At 39.1% G+C, this 19,404-nt stretch overlaps 3 protein-coding genes across 3 annotated transcripts in view; 2 read left to right on the top strand and 1 right to left on the bottom strand.

Moving 5' to 3' along the window:
• Window positions 1-316: 316 nt before the first annotated feature.
• kif15 (kinesin family member 15) lies at window positions 317-10,847 on the top strand. Its single transcript, XM_084915285.1, has 35 exons — window positions 317-457; window positions 660-690; window positions 1,292-1,478; window positions 1,612-1,688; window positions 1,802-1,839; window positions 1,930-2,027; window positions 2,130-2,309; window positions 2,470-2,679; window positions 2,774-2,899; window positions 3,171-3,293; window positions 3,401-3,548; window positions 3,676-3,767; window positions 3,853-4,062; window positions 4,305-4,482; window positions 4,582-4,723; window positions 4,918-5,059; window positions 5,169-5,336; window positions 5,434-5,562; window positions 5,674-5,779; window positions 5,900-6,065; window positions 6,596-6,746; window positions 6,851-6,936; window positions 7,033-7,111; window positions 7,214-7,300; window positions 7,383-7,487; window positions 7,596-7,718; window positions 7,830-7,976; window positions 8,074-8,169; window positions 8,582-8,746; window positions 8,975-9,078; window positions 9,170-9,236; window positions 9,327-9,364; window positions 9,488-9,620; window positions 10,121-10,252; window positions 10,358-10,847. Exons 1-35 carry the CDS (start codon window positions 439-441, stop codon window positions 10,433-10,435), a joined length of 4,161 nt encoding a protein of 1,386 aa, XP_084771411.1. The 5' UTR covers window positions 317-438; the 3' UTR covers window positions 10,436-10,847.
• Window positions 10,848-11,297: 450 nt separating this feature from the next.
• Window positions 11,298-18,824, bottom strand: rd3l (RD3 like). The gene is made up of 3 exons (XM_084915288.1): window positions 18,378-18,824; window positions 17,022-17,363; window positions 11,298-15,009 (listed from the first exon to the last, which is right to left on the bottom strand). Exons 2-3 carry the CDS (start codon window positions 17,342-17,344, stop codon window positions 14,646-14,648), a joined length of 687 nt encoding a protein of 228 aa, XP_084771414.1. The 5' UTR covers window positions 17,345-17,363; window positions 18,378-18,824; the 3' UTR covers window positions 11,298-14,645.
• Window positions 11,718-19,404, top strand: part of tdrd9 (tudor domain containing 9) — a 43,650-nt gene continuing 35,963 nt past the window's right edge. Inside the window, exon 1 of the mRNA XM_084915286.1 lies at window positions 11,718-12,099. Within this exon, the coding sequence (XP_084771412.1) occupies window positions 11,969-12,099 (131 nt within the window). The 5' untranslated portion in view covers window positions 11,718-11,968. The remainder of the gene's footprint in view (window positions 12,100-19,404) is intronic.

Raw genomic sequence — 19,404 nt, 5'->3', positions numbered from 1 at the left:
ATATGCTTTTCAGCTAATAATTCTTTTGGTATCTCCTTACTGATGCAAAAAATAAAAGGTTATGCCTATGAAACTGTTACTATTGACATTTCGTTTTCTTGAAAGACTGGTAGTAACAAAGTCCCTACATAATACAGGGTTAAGAAAGAGATTTCGGGATGTCGTTCCTGGGATCTGCTGGAAATACTCACTCACCTAAACAAAACAAGACAAAATCCCTAGAACAAAACAAACAATTAACAGTTTTCACTTGAACAGCAGGTGGCGGTATGTCCCGTTCAATAGTCTGTTCATAAAACTAAGGAAGAAGAAGAAGTCGGAGCAAACTTGCCCGCCAATTTCGAAGGATGTAAACAGTGCTGTCTTTCTGCCTCTGTTAATCGAAATGTTGTGAAAAATATATTTTACCAGGAAACTGAGAATATTCGGCTGTCAACAATGAATTCCAGTGGGAAAGGTAGAGCAGCACAAATGCATGTTTTTGTTGTTCAGCTAACAGGAGTAAAATTAGCTTAAACGCTGCTATGAAACTCGATGCCAGGCATTTAAGGAAGCTCTAAGCATGATACTTGAACGCTGTATTATTATTGAAGCTTTAGCTCTAAAAACGACTTGCAAAGCTAAATCAACATCTAACATTGTCATGATTTTGTTAACAGGCTCTGCTGATTCAGCTCACCTTGCTGCCAGGTAATCATACTTTGTCACGCCGTCTGTTTTTTTTAGTTTAAAACGCTAACGCTACAAACTGAAAAGGATAACGGTAAAATGAAACCAGAGCTGCTTCGTACTAATACGACCCTAACTCTGTTGCTACCAAGAAGGATCAAAAGCAAACTGTTTCCCTCCTTATGATTAGGAGTTCAGTGACTAAATGTAATGACCAAAGTGAGATAGTTGGTCACGTCGTTAGGATTGATCTCTACCAGGGCTGTAATTTGTATGGATTAGCAAACATGCAGGCTCACAAACTATGTTGGTGTAATCTGTTTGTGAAAATAAATTTCTCAGCTGTATGCAGCACATTTATGGAGCAGGAAAAGTAAAATAAAAATGAGCCAATGTAATGAAATAATGCACGCAATAATGCATGGTGTTGTTGCTGGTACGGTGTGTGGCTAATGAGGTCTTTGCCACTTTAACTGTTATTTTGATGCTTTTGGAAAGACAGTAGTTATAGTTAAAACAACCATGCAGTAAATTGGCAGCTGTTCTTTTTAACAGTGTTTAACTCTTGCCATTTTCACCTTAAATATCTTGCTTTATGTCGTGTTATTTTCTGGGCTTAAAGCAGTGAGAGCGACTCCATTAAAGTCTTTGTCAGAGTGCGACCTCTGACCCGGGACACTGGGCTGACCACAGATGGCGATCAGAACCTGTGTCTCTCTGTCACGTCACCAAACACCATCCGTTTGCTGTCAAAACCAGAACCACGAACCTTCACCTATGATCATGTTGCTGATATGGACACCACACAGGTTTGAGGCACATTATTGATTATTCTGTTATAAAAATGCCACTGTCACTGTTAAAATTAAGTGTCTAAATTTAATTTTACTGATCTGAGATGTAGCTTATATGGCTAAAAAAGTAATTGTAACATTTCTACAGGATGCTGTATTTTCCAGTGTGGCCAAGAATATTGTTGAGTCGTGCATGAATGGATATAACGGTACAATATTTGCCTAGTAAGTGATCTTCCCATTCTTTACTTCATAAAATCAATTTATGGCACAGCCAGTCTTCGGTGTGCTTAATGTGAATTACCCATTTGGTTCCTTATTGGTCTCCTCTTTTGCAGTGGACAAACAGGCTCTGGAAAAACCTTCACCATGCTTGGTGCGGCTTCTGTAATATCACTTACATTTTAGAATAAATATGATCGAACAATCATATAACCTAAAATGATTTTTCTCTCTTTTGCTTCAGGGCCATCCGAGCTGGATAATTTCACAGATGATCTAAGGGGGGTCATTCCTCGAAGTTTTGAGTACCTGTTTTTTCTCATCAACAGGGAAGTGGAAAGGGTGAGCTCTAACATTTTATTATCTTGAAAGACATAAACCTATTGTTCAAATTTGTTCTTTAAATGAGTTTTTCACTTGTTCTCCCCTCCCCATCCCCAACAGTCTTCTCAGTCCAAGAGTTTCCTCTGCAAATGTTCATTTATTGAGATATACAATGAACAAATTTATGACCTTCTGGACACGGCCTCAGCCAGCCTTTTTCTCAGGGAGAACATCAAGAAAGGTGTCTTTGTTGAGGGAGTCGTGGAGAAGTTTGTGAACTCAGCGGCTGAAGCGTACCAGGTATAAAGTCCCCAGGTTGTTGTGGCTGATGGTTCTTATGTTTACTGTCTAACCAATTAGAGTGTATGAAACTTTTATATTCTTGTATGTGAATTATCCAGTTTCATAAAAACAAAACAAGCTCTGGAACTGTATAAAATGTGTGTTTTAAACCATTTAGGTGCTCTCTATGGGCTGGCGCAATCGACGTGTGGCCTCTACCTCGATGAATCGTGAGTCTTCGAGATCCCACGCAGTGTTCACTATGACTTTGGAGTCCAAGGAGTCCATCAATGAAGTGGTGAACATCCGAATGTCTCAGCTGAACCTGGTTGATCTGGCAGGGTCTGAGAGGCAGAAAGACACACACACAGAGGGCTCGAGATTGAAGGTGAAGGCTTTGTGTCTTAATGCCCTCACACTATTGGACCTACATTGTTTTCTGGTCTCTAAAAGCTGCTGTCTGCTCTGCTTCTGTTGCTCAGGAGGCCAGCAGTATCAATCGCTCCCTCATGTGCCTTAGCCAGGTGATCATGGCGCTGGTGGACGTTTCCAACGGAAAGAATCGCCACATCTGCTACAGGGATTCAAAGCTCACCTTTCTGCTCAGGGTATGTGTAGATGCAAATTCAGGAGGATGTAGCATGGAAATAATAATTGCAGACATGCGCCACAGTCAGGCATTATCATTGCAGTGCTTGATTTTTAAGGTTTTCTCTCTTTATTTTAGGTCTTAACTTGCAAATGTGATTTCCTAGGTTGTAGAATATGGATCGCAGTGAATATATGAGATTTTTAAAATTTCACAGTGTAACTTCTGGGGAATTATATGTGAAATAATGTTCAGATATATTAACAATTCTATTGTCACTGTAATTTCAGGACTCTCTTGGAGGGAATGCCAAGACTTACATCATAGCCAACGTCCACCCTGGTTCAAAGTGTTTTGGAGAAACATTGTCCACCCTGCAGTTTGCCCAGAGAGCGAAGTTGATCAAAAATAAGGTATAAGTCATAGGAGCCAAATACTTAGTTAAAATGAATTAACAAGTGTGTCTTGATTTCTCACTACAGTTTTTTCCTATCTCTGTATAATTATTGTGCCTTGCCAGGCTGTCATCAATGAAGACACACAGGGAAATGTGAAGCAGCTGCAGGCTGAAGTGAAGAAGCTGAAGGAGCAGCTTGCTCAGGTGCTCACATCTCAGGGAGTGGACTATGGGAGAGACGTAGCACCAGGAGGACCTGAACTTCACATGGGTAACAATGAATCAAACATATGTTAATGTTCAGCCCGTTAACAACCTGTTTAAACCGTTTTAGAGTTCAGCCTAGACTAAGTTACTTTTTTTTTTTTAAAAAACAAATGTAATTCTAACCAATCCAGGCTCATCCATCGAGACTCATCACGATGTCTCATATAAAGCAAAGTTTATGTCTGCTGTTCGTCTGTGGAAGAAACAAGATGAGGAAAAAAAGGCAAGATGAAGCTTTTATTTGTTTATTTTGCCACATATTTTAAAAACCTATAGTGAAACTTATAGTTGCGTTTGATTGTTCTCAGGCGCTACTCACCAAGGTGGCCCAACTAGAGGAGGCCTGGGCGCAAAAAGACAAGTTTATCCATTCCAGCCGAATGATTGTCAGGTTTCGAGAAGACCACATCTCTCGCCTGGAGAAAAAACTGAAGGCAGGGGAAAACTCGCTGTCAGACAAGGACTCTCAGGCTCTGATTGATCAGCTGAAAGAAGAGATTAAGATCTTGAAGGATCAGGTACAAATGTCAGCCCACTGCTTAAATTAAAGGCTTTGAAACTATATCTGCATATTGTAATAATGCAAGCTGTAGGAGAAACTAAAATCAAAATACACTCCAGTGGTATATATATTTTTCTTCATATAACATCATGGCAAAAGCAAGGTTACATGTGCCATAATTAATTTCTCACTTTCTTCACCACCACACTCTTTATTATTATTATTATTTTTTTTAAAAACACTTCTGCCTTGAACAAGGTTGAACATCACCCAAAGATGACTCGCTACGCTGCGGAGAATTACAGCCTCAGAGAGGAGAACCGTCAGCTACGTTCGCTTGAATCAGTGGTGAAAGCTCAAGAAGTTGCAGCCCAAGTTGCTGTGGAGATTGAAGAGGCCTTTCAGAAAGCTGTGGAGTCAGAGAGACCCACAGAAAGTAAGATTGCCATCCAAAAATTGGAGAATTATGTTTGGAAAAATAAAACTGTGAATTATAATATACTGTTGTTTTTAATTATCACTTGTTGCTCCACAGCTTCGGAAGTCTCTTCAGCCTCTGTGGCTACAGATACCACCTCGGCAGCGACAATTGAGAAACTCAATACCAAGCTCCTTCAGAGACAGTCAGACCTGACAGGGGCCCTTCAGGCTTTTGAAGAGTACAAAGATGTCACCAAGTAAGAGTTAAAGAGGTTCTTTAATATAAATCTGATGTTAACATCCCTTCTACCTCTTGTAGAAGAGGTATCATATATGAAAACACAGCTCAGCTTTGATTTCTGTGTCAAATATATTTAAAAGAATTTTTAATATGTATTATTTAAATCACAAATAAACTTCACAAAGCTTAAAGTGGTGCTTTGTGTTTCAGGAAGCAGATGGCTCAGCTCGAGTCTGAGAAACGATACCTTGAGAAGTCCAACAAACATTTGGAGAAGATTCTGGAAGCTACAAATGCTTATAACAAACAGGAGGTTTCTGAACTGAACCGAATTCATGTTGAAACTCTAAAGGTTAGTTGTTGCAGAAATGACTAACTATAAGGTAACATTTGGTCCAATCTCTATTTAGGATTATGAAAAAATTAGTTGGGCTTCAATAATGAAATATCTATTGTACCAGATTCTCAGCACGCCCACCAGAGGATACAACTTGCGGTCCCGCCTCGTGCCGCTCTCCAGCCCGGAGCACCTGAATGGGATGGACAGTAATGAAGACGGCATTTGGTCGGAGCAGCCTCCATCAGACATGACTGAGATGGCCCTGACGGAGGAACTGCGTCAAGTGCAGGTAAAGCAGTGTGGATTTTTGTCTGCATATATTATGCAAATAAAATGACTGCATAAAGTCCACTTATTGTGTTAAACTTTTTCTGATTTGTCATCAGGATCAAGCTAGCCGCATCCAGGCGCAGTTGAATGAAGAGGAGCTGAAGAACAGCAAGCTGCTGCAAGAAATCGCCAAACTTGAGGAACAGGTGGCTGTGATAACTCAGGAATCTGACCGCAAGGATGAGGTAGAAATGTTTAATTTGCATGAAAAATTGGAAAATGTCCTTTTTAAAAAAAAAAAAAAAAATTCCTGTCCTGATTTCCTGATTTTTTTTTTTTTTTACACTGTTGTACAGCAACTTTCTACTGAAAGAAATAACTGGAGTAAAGATCAACTCGGTCTGCAAGAAACTATTAACAACCTGCAACAGAGCCTTCAGTCTGAACAACAAGCTGCAGAAGGTTAGTCTGTGATGTTTCTGTTGATTGCATGAACTTGTGCTTATCTTAAGAAATGTAAGAACTTTTGACTTTAGCCAGCAATGGGAAAAGTTTGCCACGGTCCTTTTGCACTTCTTTCAGTTCTGAGGAGCGAGATCCGTGACCTGCGCTTGGTGCTGCAGTCGTCCGATAAGGAGCTGGCCTCTGTGAAGAACAAGCTAATAGACAGTCAGAGCGAGCAGCAGAGAGAGATGAGTCAGCTCTCCAACAGTCTGATCAGCACACAGCTCCAACTTGACAAAGTCCAGTAAGCATGAGTCAAATACTGGGGTGGACAACATTTTTTCTTTTTCTTAGAGAGCCATGCTGTGTAGAACCACATGTAGAACAACTGAATTGAAGTTGATGAAAATGATGCTGAATTATGGAAAGTCTGTTGAAAACAAATCTGTGTTGATGTGGTTTCAAAAGCAAGAACTTTCAATTCAGTTTAGGATTGTGTTAATACTGATAAATGTGCCTTCTCCATAAATTCATTATAATGGTGCTGTGTGTTACACAACTGTGTGACATTTAGCTTTATGGGAACATAAAGACTATCAAATCAACTCACGTTAAATATAGAGTTGAAGGAAAATATGTGTGGCCATCACCAGAGAGCTGTAACGGTTCATTACAGAAAACAGTCTGCCCAGTTCCCTCTGTTTGAATCCAGTTAAATAGCAGTAAAGCAGCCAATAAAGTAGAGGGGGCTGGATTCAAGTGGTTCTTATTTTTTACAGTGCTGTGGCCTCATTAGTATGTTGATGTGCTCACGTAACAACATCTTCATTCCAGGCTGGAGTGGGAGCAGCTTCTGGAGCAGCATCGGACACTTCAGGATTCGTTTGACCAGATTCAAGCTGAGGCCAAGTTTGAGGCTGATCAGTCAAGACAGCAGCTGGATGACAGGCAGAAGGAGATCGACGAACTGAAAGCCGAGATCATGGTGAGTGCACTCGCAGGGTTTACGACAGCTTTGTCTGAAAATGTTGCCATGATGTTTATTTTCTATCCTTGATTTTTATTTTTTATTTATTTATTTTACTGTAGAAATTGAATAATTCTCTGCAAACTGAGCAGGAGCACACAAACACCTTAGTCTCCCAGTTAAAGGAAAACAAAGAAAGTACATCAAAGTAAGTTCTGCACAGTTAAAACTTTTAATCTTTTTTTTTTTTTCTCCTAAACTGTTAAATTACTACATTAACATGGGTCGCTTTCGTATCCTTCAGGGAACTTCTTGAAACAGTGGAGCAGAATACACAACTCAAAAAACAAGTCTCAGACTGGATAACACAAAATCAACAACAGGTCAGTCTTAAGAACAAGGTGTATCTCTGCAAATAAAATAACTGTCATAAAAGTATTTGCAGCCTAGTCGTTAAACCTGCTTGTTTCATTTTTGTTTCAAAGGCGTCCACTCTTGCTGATCTTGAACAAAATCTTACCTCTGCCAAGGAAAGCATAAAAAGCTTGGAACAGAAGACTGAACAGGACAAAGTAAGCCTTGTACCTTTAATTCCTCAAATATGGCTTCTGTATTTCTACTGCCCTTCTAAAAACTGCTTGTAATGTTTTACAGGATGTTGTTTTAGACCTTATTAACCAAACCAGAGACCTCCGCAGTGAGCTGAGCCACAAGGACCAGACCATTGTTCACCTTACTGAAGATATCAGAGACATCACTGTAATCTTACTCCTACGTTATCCTTATACTGTTTGCTGTAGTTACCCTTTACGTTACACAACCATTTTATAGTGCATTTTTATACAGTTAATCTCATTGCTCTTCCAGGCCAAGTGCAACGCTGCATGCTGTGAAAGGGACAACATCAAGGAGCAAAAGTGTAAGATGCAGGAAGAAATCTGTGACCTGAAAGAAACTTTAGACAGGAGGGTGGCATCCAACAAAATAGAGGTAATGAAACGACTGTAAATGAATTTGTGGTGTTTTGTGGATTCATCACAAGTAATTAAGAGCAAAGAATAGAGTTAAATGATACAAATTGTATATATTGTGTGTCTTCAGGTTGAGGTTTTGCAGGAGGAGATTGTTTATGCCACTGAGGAGGTTGAAAGGCTTACTAAAGTCTTAGATGAGCAAAACAGCCTCCTGCAGGCATCTCAAGAGCAAACAGCCAAGAAGGATGTCATTATACAGAATCTGCAGCAGAAGGTAAAGTTTTTTTATTTTATTTTGTTTATTTATTCATTTAAGTCAATCAAATAACACATCAACGTTACTAATTTCCCTAATTTCTACCTTTTACCAGCTGCAACGACAGCAAGAAGCTGTCGAGAAAACTATCAGGAATGGAGCTTTCCAGCCACCCGTTGAGCCGACAGTAACGCCTAAATCGTTTCCTCGGGTAAAATCTGCTTATGTTTTTAAATACGAAGTTTTTAACATCTACCTGGTCACTGGTGCCCAAATTTAGCTTAACATCCAACCGTGGCTTACCCAAATTGAGAAGCTGCAAGTCATGGCTCAGTGGTCTCATGGTTAACATGTTCACCTTGCACATGAAAGATCTCTAGTGCGACACCAGAAGAAGACACAAAAACCAAGCTGAAGTTAAGTAGAGGCTTGTGTCAGAAAGTGTAAAATCTTTGCCTATCAAGCATGTGTGCTTGTTTAACCAAACCCTAGCCCTAACATACCGGGTGAACGTGAAGAAGTTAAATATCCCTCCATAAATGTATGTTTTTAAATTTGCAGGTAAGAACATAGCATATACAAACTTTCTTGTTTATTTCTTTTTCCCCTCTTTTAAATTTAAGACACCCTGTACCCCTGGAAGTTTCAACAGGGACCTGAGCCAGGTGCTGGAAATCCAGGAGCGGGAACTGGAGAATAGACGCTCTTCCATGATGACCATGGAAATTCTTTTATCAGAGCTGAATGCTGAGAGAGCTGCCAAAAATGAGGAAATCGAACGGCTTAAGGTATATTTATATTTGTGGAAAAATTAATGAATCTATAATCTTTCATAATTAGACTGATGTATATCAAGTAGCTTTGTGTTTATAGATTAGAATAAGTTCTTTATGAAGTTCTTATTGAAGTTGCTGTATTTAAATCTTTTTTATTTGCATTTTTCATGAAATGCTTGTCATGAATGCATCCTATTTGAATATATACAACATTCATATACTTTATTGCCTTTCTCCCAGACGCAGCTCAGTGAGAAAGAGATGGTTCGAATGGAGATCCAGGCTTTGCTTGATAAGTTTTACACTAAGCAGAACCAGATGACCCAAAATGGAAATAATAATGGGTTGAGTATCTTGAAGATTATGCAATCCTCAGGCCACCGATAATAAAAAAGTATAAATAAAATAAATAATGCTGCCTTGCATGTGTTTCAGTGAAGAGTTGAATGAAGCCTTCAAGCACTCCATTCTTAAAGAGCTAGACGAGGAGAGAGCAGAGAAGGTCTGCATCTGTTCTTCTGCTTTAAAATTCTATCATTAATGAAGTTACCGATAATTATTCTTGTCCTGTTTCTGTTGTATTTATTAACAGAGCAAAATGTTGCAGAAGCTTTCAGAAACTCAAAAAAAGTAAGCATCTGCATGGATTGGTGTCATCAGATCGATCTGTTTGCTCTTGCATAATTCTTCAAACCTTTTTTTATGCTTCAGATTTTACAGCCTGCTCTGTTTTCTTCTCCTCTCTGCGATTAGATTGCAGGCGCAGGAGTCTATGTTGGTTCAGTCTCAGACCTGCATTCAAGAGCTCACCACTGAGCTGAGAAACCGCTGTCTAGAGCTGAGAGAGACGAACCAGAGGATAGTGGAGGAAGAGAAATTAATCCAGGTAAAAATCATGTGCCATACAAAGATTGTGCTATGCATAGCCGTCTCATTTTACATCTGGAACACTGGGTCCAGATTTACAAAGACAATATAGTATTTTTAAGACCAATACTGTTGCCAACAGAGTTGTTGTTTTGTTTTGTTTTTCTAACATTTGTTATGTGTAGTTATTTATGAGTCCTTAAAGTGCAGTTTTAAAATCTTATTTTATTGTCACTATAAATTGGTAATTACTCCTTTATGTTCTGCCTGACTCGGCTCTGATCAGCTGGTTGATGCTGGATCTTCCCTGTGGTATTAACAGGGAAGTTCGGGGTGTTTCTCCCCTCTCTTCTTTACCCTTATACATTTTCATTTATTGGCTGTTATAAATGTTGATACGGATATCGGTAAAGAGTCAGTATCATATATATTGCTATGGGTCGGGGTCTAGCATATTGCACATTTGTGAACCTACAGGTGGCTTTTGTGACTTCTGCAGCTTTTTGTGCTTTCTTACAGGAGATTGAGGTTCTCCGTAAACAGAACATTAAGCTGTCTGAGGAGAATGGAAAACTTGTGGGACACAAGAATCACAAACAGAGGATTGAGTATCTCGTTAAGCTTAAGAAGGACAACACAAAACTTCAGGAGGTAACTATGTTCTCCTCTAAGATTAAAGAAGGCTTTTCTATAACCAGGTGAATACTGATAACTCATAACATCAATCAAATTTGTGCATTTCTTTGTGTTTTCAAGGAAAACGAAAAGCTCCGAACGGAGATTAGCTTAATGCGAGAGAACACTGGATGTCCACCGCTGGAGTTAAACCTCTGATTGATGCTTGTTTGAACAGTCAAATCTTTTTTTCTTTTTTTCTTAATATAAGTTTATGTTTTTTCTGCCATAATGTTATTCTACTTCTGTTTTTTGATTGAGGTTTTTTGGACTTTGACACTGTGCTGTGACTAAACCTCTGTTAGTGCAGGCCCGCGTTTTCTTGGTCCTGTTAGGTTAGATTGATATCACGTTGTTCTCTGGTTATGGAGTCTGTGTTCACATTTTGTTGGTGTATATGCTTGGTGCTGTGTTGTATGACTGAAGATTTGAATTTTGTACATGGCATTGTTAGTTGCCGTTTTACCATTGTACTGGTGTATATCCAATGAATTTCTTTTTCTTTTATTTTTTTAGCACAATGAACTTTTTAAAAAAAAAATACTGCAATTAAATTTTTTCTCTTTTCTAAGTTTGAATGTCAGTATTTTGGAGCCTGATCCAAATGTTTTATTTTATCTGAACAACAGCAGGAATCCCCAAAATCATCCTTGTTAAACCTACGAATGTCATGGCCCAATTGAATATAAAGAATTTCCCCAAAGCTTCAATCAGAAATCTGATTAACACAAATGAAGATGAAGTATCTTCTCTTTGGCTTCACAGATTCATTTTTATCCTCTTTTAATTTTCTATTTACTTTATTTGTAGTTTCTCATTTCCTACCTGATAGTTACTGCTCCTTTCTACCTGTTTACTCACTAATGACAGAAAATATGGGACAGAATACCTGGTAACTTAAGTCATTTGGATTTGTTCTATGAGTTCTGATTACTTCACTAAATTCATGCCCCAGTGGGACATCCAAGCCCACACCTTAGAAATCACTATGCTAAATATTAAGTTAACACAAATGCTTACATCTGTTTAAGAAATTTATTTGGCATTTTACATGAGACAGTGCACAAACATAAATCTGATTTTAAGCTGTCAAATATGTCTTTAGATATACAACATCCAAGCTAATTAGCTTTCAGTGGTTTAAAAAAAGATAGTGGAGATCACCTAAACAGGTAAGTCATAATTGATAGTAATTTCTCTGATTTTGTTCTTTAATATAGAAATATTTTATTTGGTTGCTATCATTATTGTGACAAAATCGTATACAATAATTATCTTCTTGCCTAGTTCCACATACCAAAGGTATTACAGTTAACTAAAATGTTTTCATTTGTAAGTCATGTAAAAACAAACCAAGAGCAGAAAAATTAACATACTCGTATTATAATAATAATTTTAAAAACCCATTAAAATGAAGCGAAATTAAAAAAAAATAAAAATACAATAATACTATGACTAGTACAGTATTAACTATAACAATTTTGGTTACCCTGTTCGTGGTGTATCTTCTGTGGGTGCTGATAACTTGTTTATAAAGTTCATTTAAAAAACAGACAGAGAGACAGGTAGACTTGCCATTTTTATTCCAACCGCCAGTGGGAGACGTTAGAGCCTCGCCTGCCTCACGTGCTTTCGTCTTCGTGTTACCCGCTATCACAGCGAAGTGGAAAAAAATACAATTACTGGCGCAAAATGAAGAAAATATTTACCGCTGAACAAATATCGGACTGGTTCACTTCAGGGACCAGGTTTGCGAACATTAAACTCACAGAAGAAGTGGCTGAGAGGAAGTCAGACGACGAACCATCGTCGAAAGAGAGCAGGTATAAAGGTTTAGTTAGCGTAAACGCGGTTGACATTAAGCTAACTAGCATGCTAGCATGGTCTATCTCTGCATTCAGGTGTTAGACACTTAAATATTTTAGAAAAATTAACGGCGTATGGTTTTGATGTTGCTAGATTTAGCTGCTCAAAGTGATACCGTTAAATTGTTTTTAACTTATCAAGTGTTTTAGGACGTTGGCGGACATGTACAGCATGTCTCAACTTGACAACAAGTATTGGAAAGTTAAGTTCAAATAGAAGAAATCACATTGTAGGCATGCTTAAATGTCACCGTAATGGGTAAATGCGTAATGACCAAAATTAACACAAATTATTTCGGAGCTGTAGATGTGGGTTTTGAAAACAAACGGGGGGAATATTTTAATGGTTTCATCCATACAGCTGCACGTTTTTGTATGGTTTTCCTAAAACCTCGAATCTGAATGTCTTTTAACCTTTGTTTTTACACTGCCAGTGGTCTTTTTTTAAGTATTCAAATTGCGATAAGGGTAAAAACTCCGGTGTCATCCAAGCAAATGCACACTGTTTTAAGAAATGTAACTTCAAATATTTGCTCTACCAAAGCTAACAGATTCCTCTTAAAATCCCCCCACCCCTAATACAGGGGTGGGGGAACTCCAGGCCTCAAGGGCCAGTGTCCTGCAGGTCTTAGATGTGTCCTTGATCCAACATAGCTGATTTAAATGGCCAACTTGCCTCCTCAACTGAATTTGGAAGACCATGCAGGCACAGAGAATACCAGCATGGACAGTAAAAATGAGGCAGAACAGGTAGCCCCAAACGGAAGGACCAGTCAAAACTAATTGAGGATCTTATTCCTAAACAAGGGGCTAACTCTCTAGCATGGAGATAGTTTGGTTATGAAAAGTCTGACATGGACCAGAAATCTGTACTCTGCAAATAATACCACAAACAGGTCCCCACCACAGACGTAAGCACGACAAACCTCTTCTACCAACCATGCAAGAATCACGTGAGAGAGTTTACAGATGAGAAGCAAAAAAGAGCCCTCAGGTTCTCAAAATAAACCTTAGACTTAAATGTTAGAACAGACTTTTCCCCGCAGCACGCCATATAATAAGCTCTTACAAAGAAAATGGCGGCCGCTACAACTTGTGTCTAAAAATATATATAGTTATATTGAATTGGTCAAAATACTTGACTCCAGGTACATGAGTTGCCCGAGATGTCTTTTAAGTTCTCGAGAAGCCTGGTAATGAACTAGTTTTGATTCAGGTGTATTGACCCAGGGTGATATCTCAAACCTGCCGGACACCGGCCCTTGAGGCCTGGAGACCCAACCACTGACCTAATATTATAAGGGTGGATGCTGTTGATGTGGGTCTGATAAATAGTCCCAAAGATGGACTGCATAAGTCCCCACATTTTCTTACCATGTTGTTTGATGCAGGTCATCTAAAACAGACAAGTGAAAAATATCATTTTGTCTTTGCATGTTTTTCTTTATTTTAAGGTTTTCATTACCTGTGAATTATCAAAAATTAATGGTTAGATTATCAGTGTTGATCCGACTGAGGCCTTCACTAATGCAAACTGAATTATAGTAAATCTTATTTTAATGTTTGTTTTTTTTTTTTATTTATAAAGGACGTTCTTTAGTCAAGGCAACAACTTAATAATATTTTTTGTCCAATAGTATATTTATAAGCTAAATGGAAAACATACTATTTATTACCATTTACATGTTGATCTGTTTTTCAAGTTGGTTGATTGAGTTTAATGACCATCAAATAGTGCATCGCTACACTTCTTCCTGAAGGGTGTCTTAACTGTAGCACAGAACAATAGCTGCTGTTTGTCAAGGGATTTAGGACTCCAAAAGGAAGTTAAACACTGATACACAAGAACAACAACAAAAACAAGTCCTACACAAATCAAGGTGAGTTCTGCCTAATCTATATAAAATGTTTAGTTCAATGTTTTTTTTATTTTTCAGTCTGAAACATTTACATTAAAGAGTGCTCACTCAGATTTCCAGTGTTTTTCCTGCATATAAAATGTTTGCCACCCCAAGAGGTTTTGGCCAGCAATAACAGGAAAGTTGACTAACTTGTGTTAGATAAGGTAACATGGAGTCTTTACATCTTTGCATTAACTATATGTGAGCCAGTCATGTTTTTACACATGTATTCACTCCAAAAGCTGGACATTTTGAGCTCTTAATAAGCTACCACAAATTGACCAACTCAGTCAGTTTGTCACTTACCCAAAAGCCAAAAAGGCATCTTGTGCTTTTACTATTAAAATCACTCCAGGTTCTTGACATCTCTGAAATGCATCTCCAGCTGTACAATTGAAGGTTTAGAATAAGGAGTAACTAAACAACTCAGGCTGTGAAGTAGGGATAAGAATTAGTTATTGCCATTAAACATTTGAGTACATATAACACCTAGCCTAGTGCTATTCCACGTTTTGGTAAAGCTAGTGAAATGTCTATATCTAAGACGCATATTGCGATTTGGTCTCCATGCTGTTGGTTGCAGATGGTTAAAGAGTTGTCCTTTCACAGTGTGGTGCTGTAAGCACCTTTGGACCTGAGAGGTACTGGATAATAATATGGAAGGTCCCAGTCCCTGTGTGCTGTGAATGAACCAGAGTGCCGCATGACCCGATCCACGTATCCAGAGACCGTTGGGATCTCTTCCCTTGGATGGTCGCCACAGTTGGGGACAGTGGGTGTGACAAACCCCTGCTTCATTTTGTACCGGCTGGTCCAAGCCTCCATGGGTTGGAACTGCACCGGCTGCACTGAGAGGTCATCCTCTTCATCGTATCCCTTTTGGCTCAGGAAGTCCTTTAGTATTTGCTTAAACACAGATGCCAGCTCCCAGGGTCGTATGTTGTTAGTGGCAAGCACCTCACGAAACCTGTGGAAACATACAACATTATAGTTAATTAAACAGTTCTTGGAGAGGTTTTTCTCATTTCCTCATCATTTATTCCTTCTTGTTTCCTTTGCGCTCTGTCCTCTCGTCTCTGACTTGAAAATCAGTCACACTAAGCCACGTTGAAATATGTCTCTGTTCCTAAAAACACAGTATCACTGTAGTTTATGAAATAGTCACACACTCTTATCTGGTTATTATTCTTTCTGCTGAAGGGGTTGGTGGTAAAGTTTGACCTCTTACATTAGAGACAGTGGACATGAAATCTACTCAAGTTTTGAAAAGCTTTGACAGAGATGTTATTTCTATATTATGACTTTTGTCTTCATAGCAGCAGCCGTGTAGCGATTGTGCCCTCACCCAGAGGTTTAGATTCCACATTTTATTGCCTTAACATTAGCATGGAGCCAGAATTTACCTCCATGCTTACTAACCTTAGCTAACTAAGGTTAACAAGGGTTCATAAACTGTACAGATTCAGTGAAAATACATACATATTGACTAATTAGTGCTTATTAACAAATTAAGTGCCAGATTTACTAAACAGGTCAAAATAGCAGGTGTAAATGGCTCTCAGAGTTGCGGGTTTGCTTGTGATGTAAATATTCGCTTCCCTATATTTTGTGCTTTGAGAAAGGAACTCTCAGAAATGCATATGCAATAGAGTCAGTCGGAAAAAATCTCTGAGTCACTCTAACAAGCAATCTTGTCACTGCGCCATCTTTGTAAATACTCATAAAACTTTAGCACTCACTGCTGGGAGGGTCTGTACATTAACAAAGGCACAAGGTAATAACAGCACAAACATGTTGAAGAGGATCAGTTTAATAACCTTCAGTAGTGGATGAGCCCTAACAGGTTCCAGCTCTAGCTGCCCAACCTGTCAATTATTGAGACCACACCCCTAACTTGGTTATCCAGGTGGTTATAAACAAATTCAGCCCACTCAGAGGACTTATAAAGGGGAAACTAGCTGTAGATGCTTTATAATGTTGCTAAGTTAAATTTAAATGGGAGCCTTTAGGGCACAGGTGTCGAACTCCAGGCCTCGAGGCCCGGTGTCCTGCAGGTTTTAGATGTGTCCTTGATCCAACACAGCTGATTTAAATGGCTAAATGACCTCCTCAGCATGTCTTGAAGTTCTCCAGAAGCCTGGTAATGAACTAATCATTTGATTCAGGTGTGTTGACCCAGGGTGATATCTAAAACCTGCAGGACACCGGCCCTCGAGGCCTGGAGTGCGACACCCCTGCTTTAGGGAATGACTTCCTTTTGGAGCCATACTCAAGTGGCAGCTACTAGAACTGACACTGTCCCTTGTTGGCAGTACAAGGCTACAGCATGTAGATGATGGTCTACAAATGTACAACCATGTTGGTCCCATAAGATGCAAGGAGAGGAGTTGAGTATCTACAAACTAAGAAATAATATTTCCATCAGCATGGTGTCAGCCTGCTAATGTGAAGTTTCTGTGCTTCACCTAAAATGTTGGACCTGTGTGCTTTTATCTGTTTTCTCTCACAGTTTCAAAAAATGACATATCTGGGACAACAGCGAAGATTTTTGTAAATGATAAAAGCATAATAACACATCTTATTAAATATGTTTTTCTTGGCTAAGATGTTATGTAAGCACACAGTAGTGAACTAGTAGAGAGTTTTATGGGGAATATGTAAGTAGGTCACAGTGCTCATTGCTCAACCATGTCTAACAGCTACTTTTCCATACTGGCTAACAGACGAGTGGCAACCCCGGCAGCCTGGCTTCACTCACCCTTACAGGGCGTCCTTCACCTTCACATGTTAACACCCTGTATCGCCTGTGTCTGTGACAATAACACATAATGGCTTTCTTGGCAGCTCGCCCTAGCTCCCTTTCCCTTTGGGTCTTCTCTGCTTTGCCTGCTGTCAGGCCCTGTTGATGCAGTAGCAGCTAGTATCTGTTGACAGCTTACTAATGTGAGGACAGAAGAAGGCATGGGTACTACTAAACACCTGGAGAGGACGGTGGCTGCTTGGATAGATGGGATCTGGGCACACAAGAACTCCAGCTGTTGTAGTTCTGATGAGGGGATGAGGGTCCGCAACCTGGGGTACTTTTGAAACCAGTGGAGACCCAGAGTGCTGTGAGCCATCCTATGCTCACGCTCCAGTTCTCTCGCCAGCCGCTCGCGCTCTTCCACATGCCACAGGAGCTCTGTGATCAGCATGCGGCTGGGTAACCCCCCTGAGATTTTCAGAGATGGTGTTTCATCCTGAGCCTGCACTCTTGTCTCATGCGACCATTTCATCCAGCTGAACAGAGGCATGGCATTCATAGCACGCTGTCTTTAAAAGCTGAAGACATTAGAATTATTAGTTATCTTTAGCATCAAGACAGGATTTTCACAACACAACAGAATCATAATAATCATCTGAATTACTGGAATAGACGTTGCTTAAAACAAATTTCTATAACAGTTGCACCTGCAAATGACAGGACGGCATAACAGCAAGTGAGGAACTGCTTAAGTCAAGCAGATGAGGAAAAAACACTGATGTAAGCCAGGGAAATTAAAACTCTTCTCTGAAACCCTTTAGAAAAAAATAATGGGGTTTTTCCCCTCTTTATTAAAAATGTTTGTGGGTACCAAAGAGGTTTTGGTCTTCCCTTAAAGGAAAATGTAATACACTGTGATTACATTAAAAAAAACAAAAAAACTTTCTGGGGATATAACATGCTCTAATATAAAAAAACAGGATCCATTTCTTTTAAGATAACAGACTTGCCTTAACTGTGACCCCAGTTATCACCTCCCAAAATGTGTATTTCAAGTCAAAATTAACCGTTAACCAGAGGAATTTTTCTTGAAAATGGAAATGCTAATTTGCTAATTGTCAAAAATCTTGCAGTTGTACTGAAATGGGTTTGACTATTCAGGTTGAATGAAAATTATTTGATTAGAATGTTTTATTAATTTTATGTGGTAAATCTAGTTTATAACTGAAATCTAGTCTGTGACTCTTTGTGACGTTTTAATAATTCAGAATTTAAGCTTGACATTGAAAAATGATCATCCCATAGCTATTCTGTCCTTTGATCCCTGCCTGATGGCTACTTTGATTTCAAGGCTGATGTCCCAGGTGTGCGTATTTGGCCCTTTTATTCAAGCTGATAGATCAGCTGAGTTTCCACCTGGGATTCAGATGGATTAAACTGCCTGTAGGCTCAGAGGTCAGCCATACAGAAAACCTTAAGGGTTTTTGCTTATTAAGCTGCAAATCAGCTCTTCAGATTTGCTTCCTAATTGTAAAAAAAATAGTTATCACAATAATATCTGGATGAATAAGAAAAGAAAGAAATGTACTTACTGGTGAAACAGCACTGCTTACTCTTGTCTGAGCTTTTTAGAAATTGGGCAAAGAAGAGCTTTTCACAGAGTAGAGCCTCCAGCGTCTTGTCTCCATGGATCTGCCTGTGCAAACTTTACTCCTCTCACTGTTGACTACGTCCGGCAGCAATCCTTCCCTTGCTTTGTTGTTGCAAATGTTTTTGTCTTGTAGTTTTTTGTCCTGTCCTCTCACTGCACCTGTCATGCAGGCTTTTTCCAGGAGAGTTAGTCACACGCACACGGATAACTGACTAAGAGCTGTCACTTCTCTTCTCCTTTCACCCCACTCTCCTATGTGCAGTGTGCAGCTTTTGTTGTAGGGTCAGCTGCTTTGTAGCTTGCACGAAACGTGTGCATTGGAGAGAAAGAGAGAGGACGAGGGTGCGTGTGTGCGCACAAGTCGTGGGTGTGCATTTGAGCTCCTAGTACTGTCAGGGTTTTTGTCTGCTGTTGTGATAAAATCCTCTCCTCGCTAAGAGTGCAGGAGGCACACATGCATAAACACACACACAACCGGGAATGCTCCTCAGGCTGCAGCGCTGTGGGCCTGGTCAAGCTGACAGAGGGAAATTAGAGAGGATGCAAAAACTTAGTTAGAAATTGCATTAAGAAGTGAAATATGCAGAGAAAAAATGTGAAACTTTCTTCTAGAAAATGTATGTTTAAAAACAAAAAATATTTCAAAAGGTTTATGAATCTGTGAGTTTAACTGTGACTAACTGATTTTGACTTATGTTTGGTTATACAGCCCCCTTTTTTTATTTTATTGCCATACTTAAGCTTTTTTCTTTAAAAAAAAAATTGGGTTTTGTACATGGATTACCACGTATAAAGAAGGGGAGCATTTTCTTGTTCATTTTGTTTTTTATCTTTGTTGATGTTGAGAAAAATGCTACACCGTCTAGCATTATATTCAACCTCACAGTTCCTGTAATGATCTGAAATTAATTCTTACACTCAAAGGAAACTGATTTTAATATAATATTGATAATTTTGATAAATCCTGG

The sequence above is a fragment of the Perissodus microlepis genome, chromosome 19 (genome assembly GCF_051167445.1).
Source record: "Perissodus microlepis isolate ML-2025 ecotype Zambia chromosome 19, ASM5116744v1, whole genome shotgun sequence".
Taxonomy (NCBI): Eukaryota; Metazoa; Chordata; class Actinopteri; order Cichliformes; family Cichlidae; genus Perissodus; species Perissodus microlepis.
The sequence above is the reverse complement of the archived record's forward strand: the minus strand, read 5'-3'. Positions and strand labels throughout refer to the sequence as shown.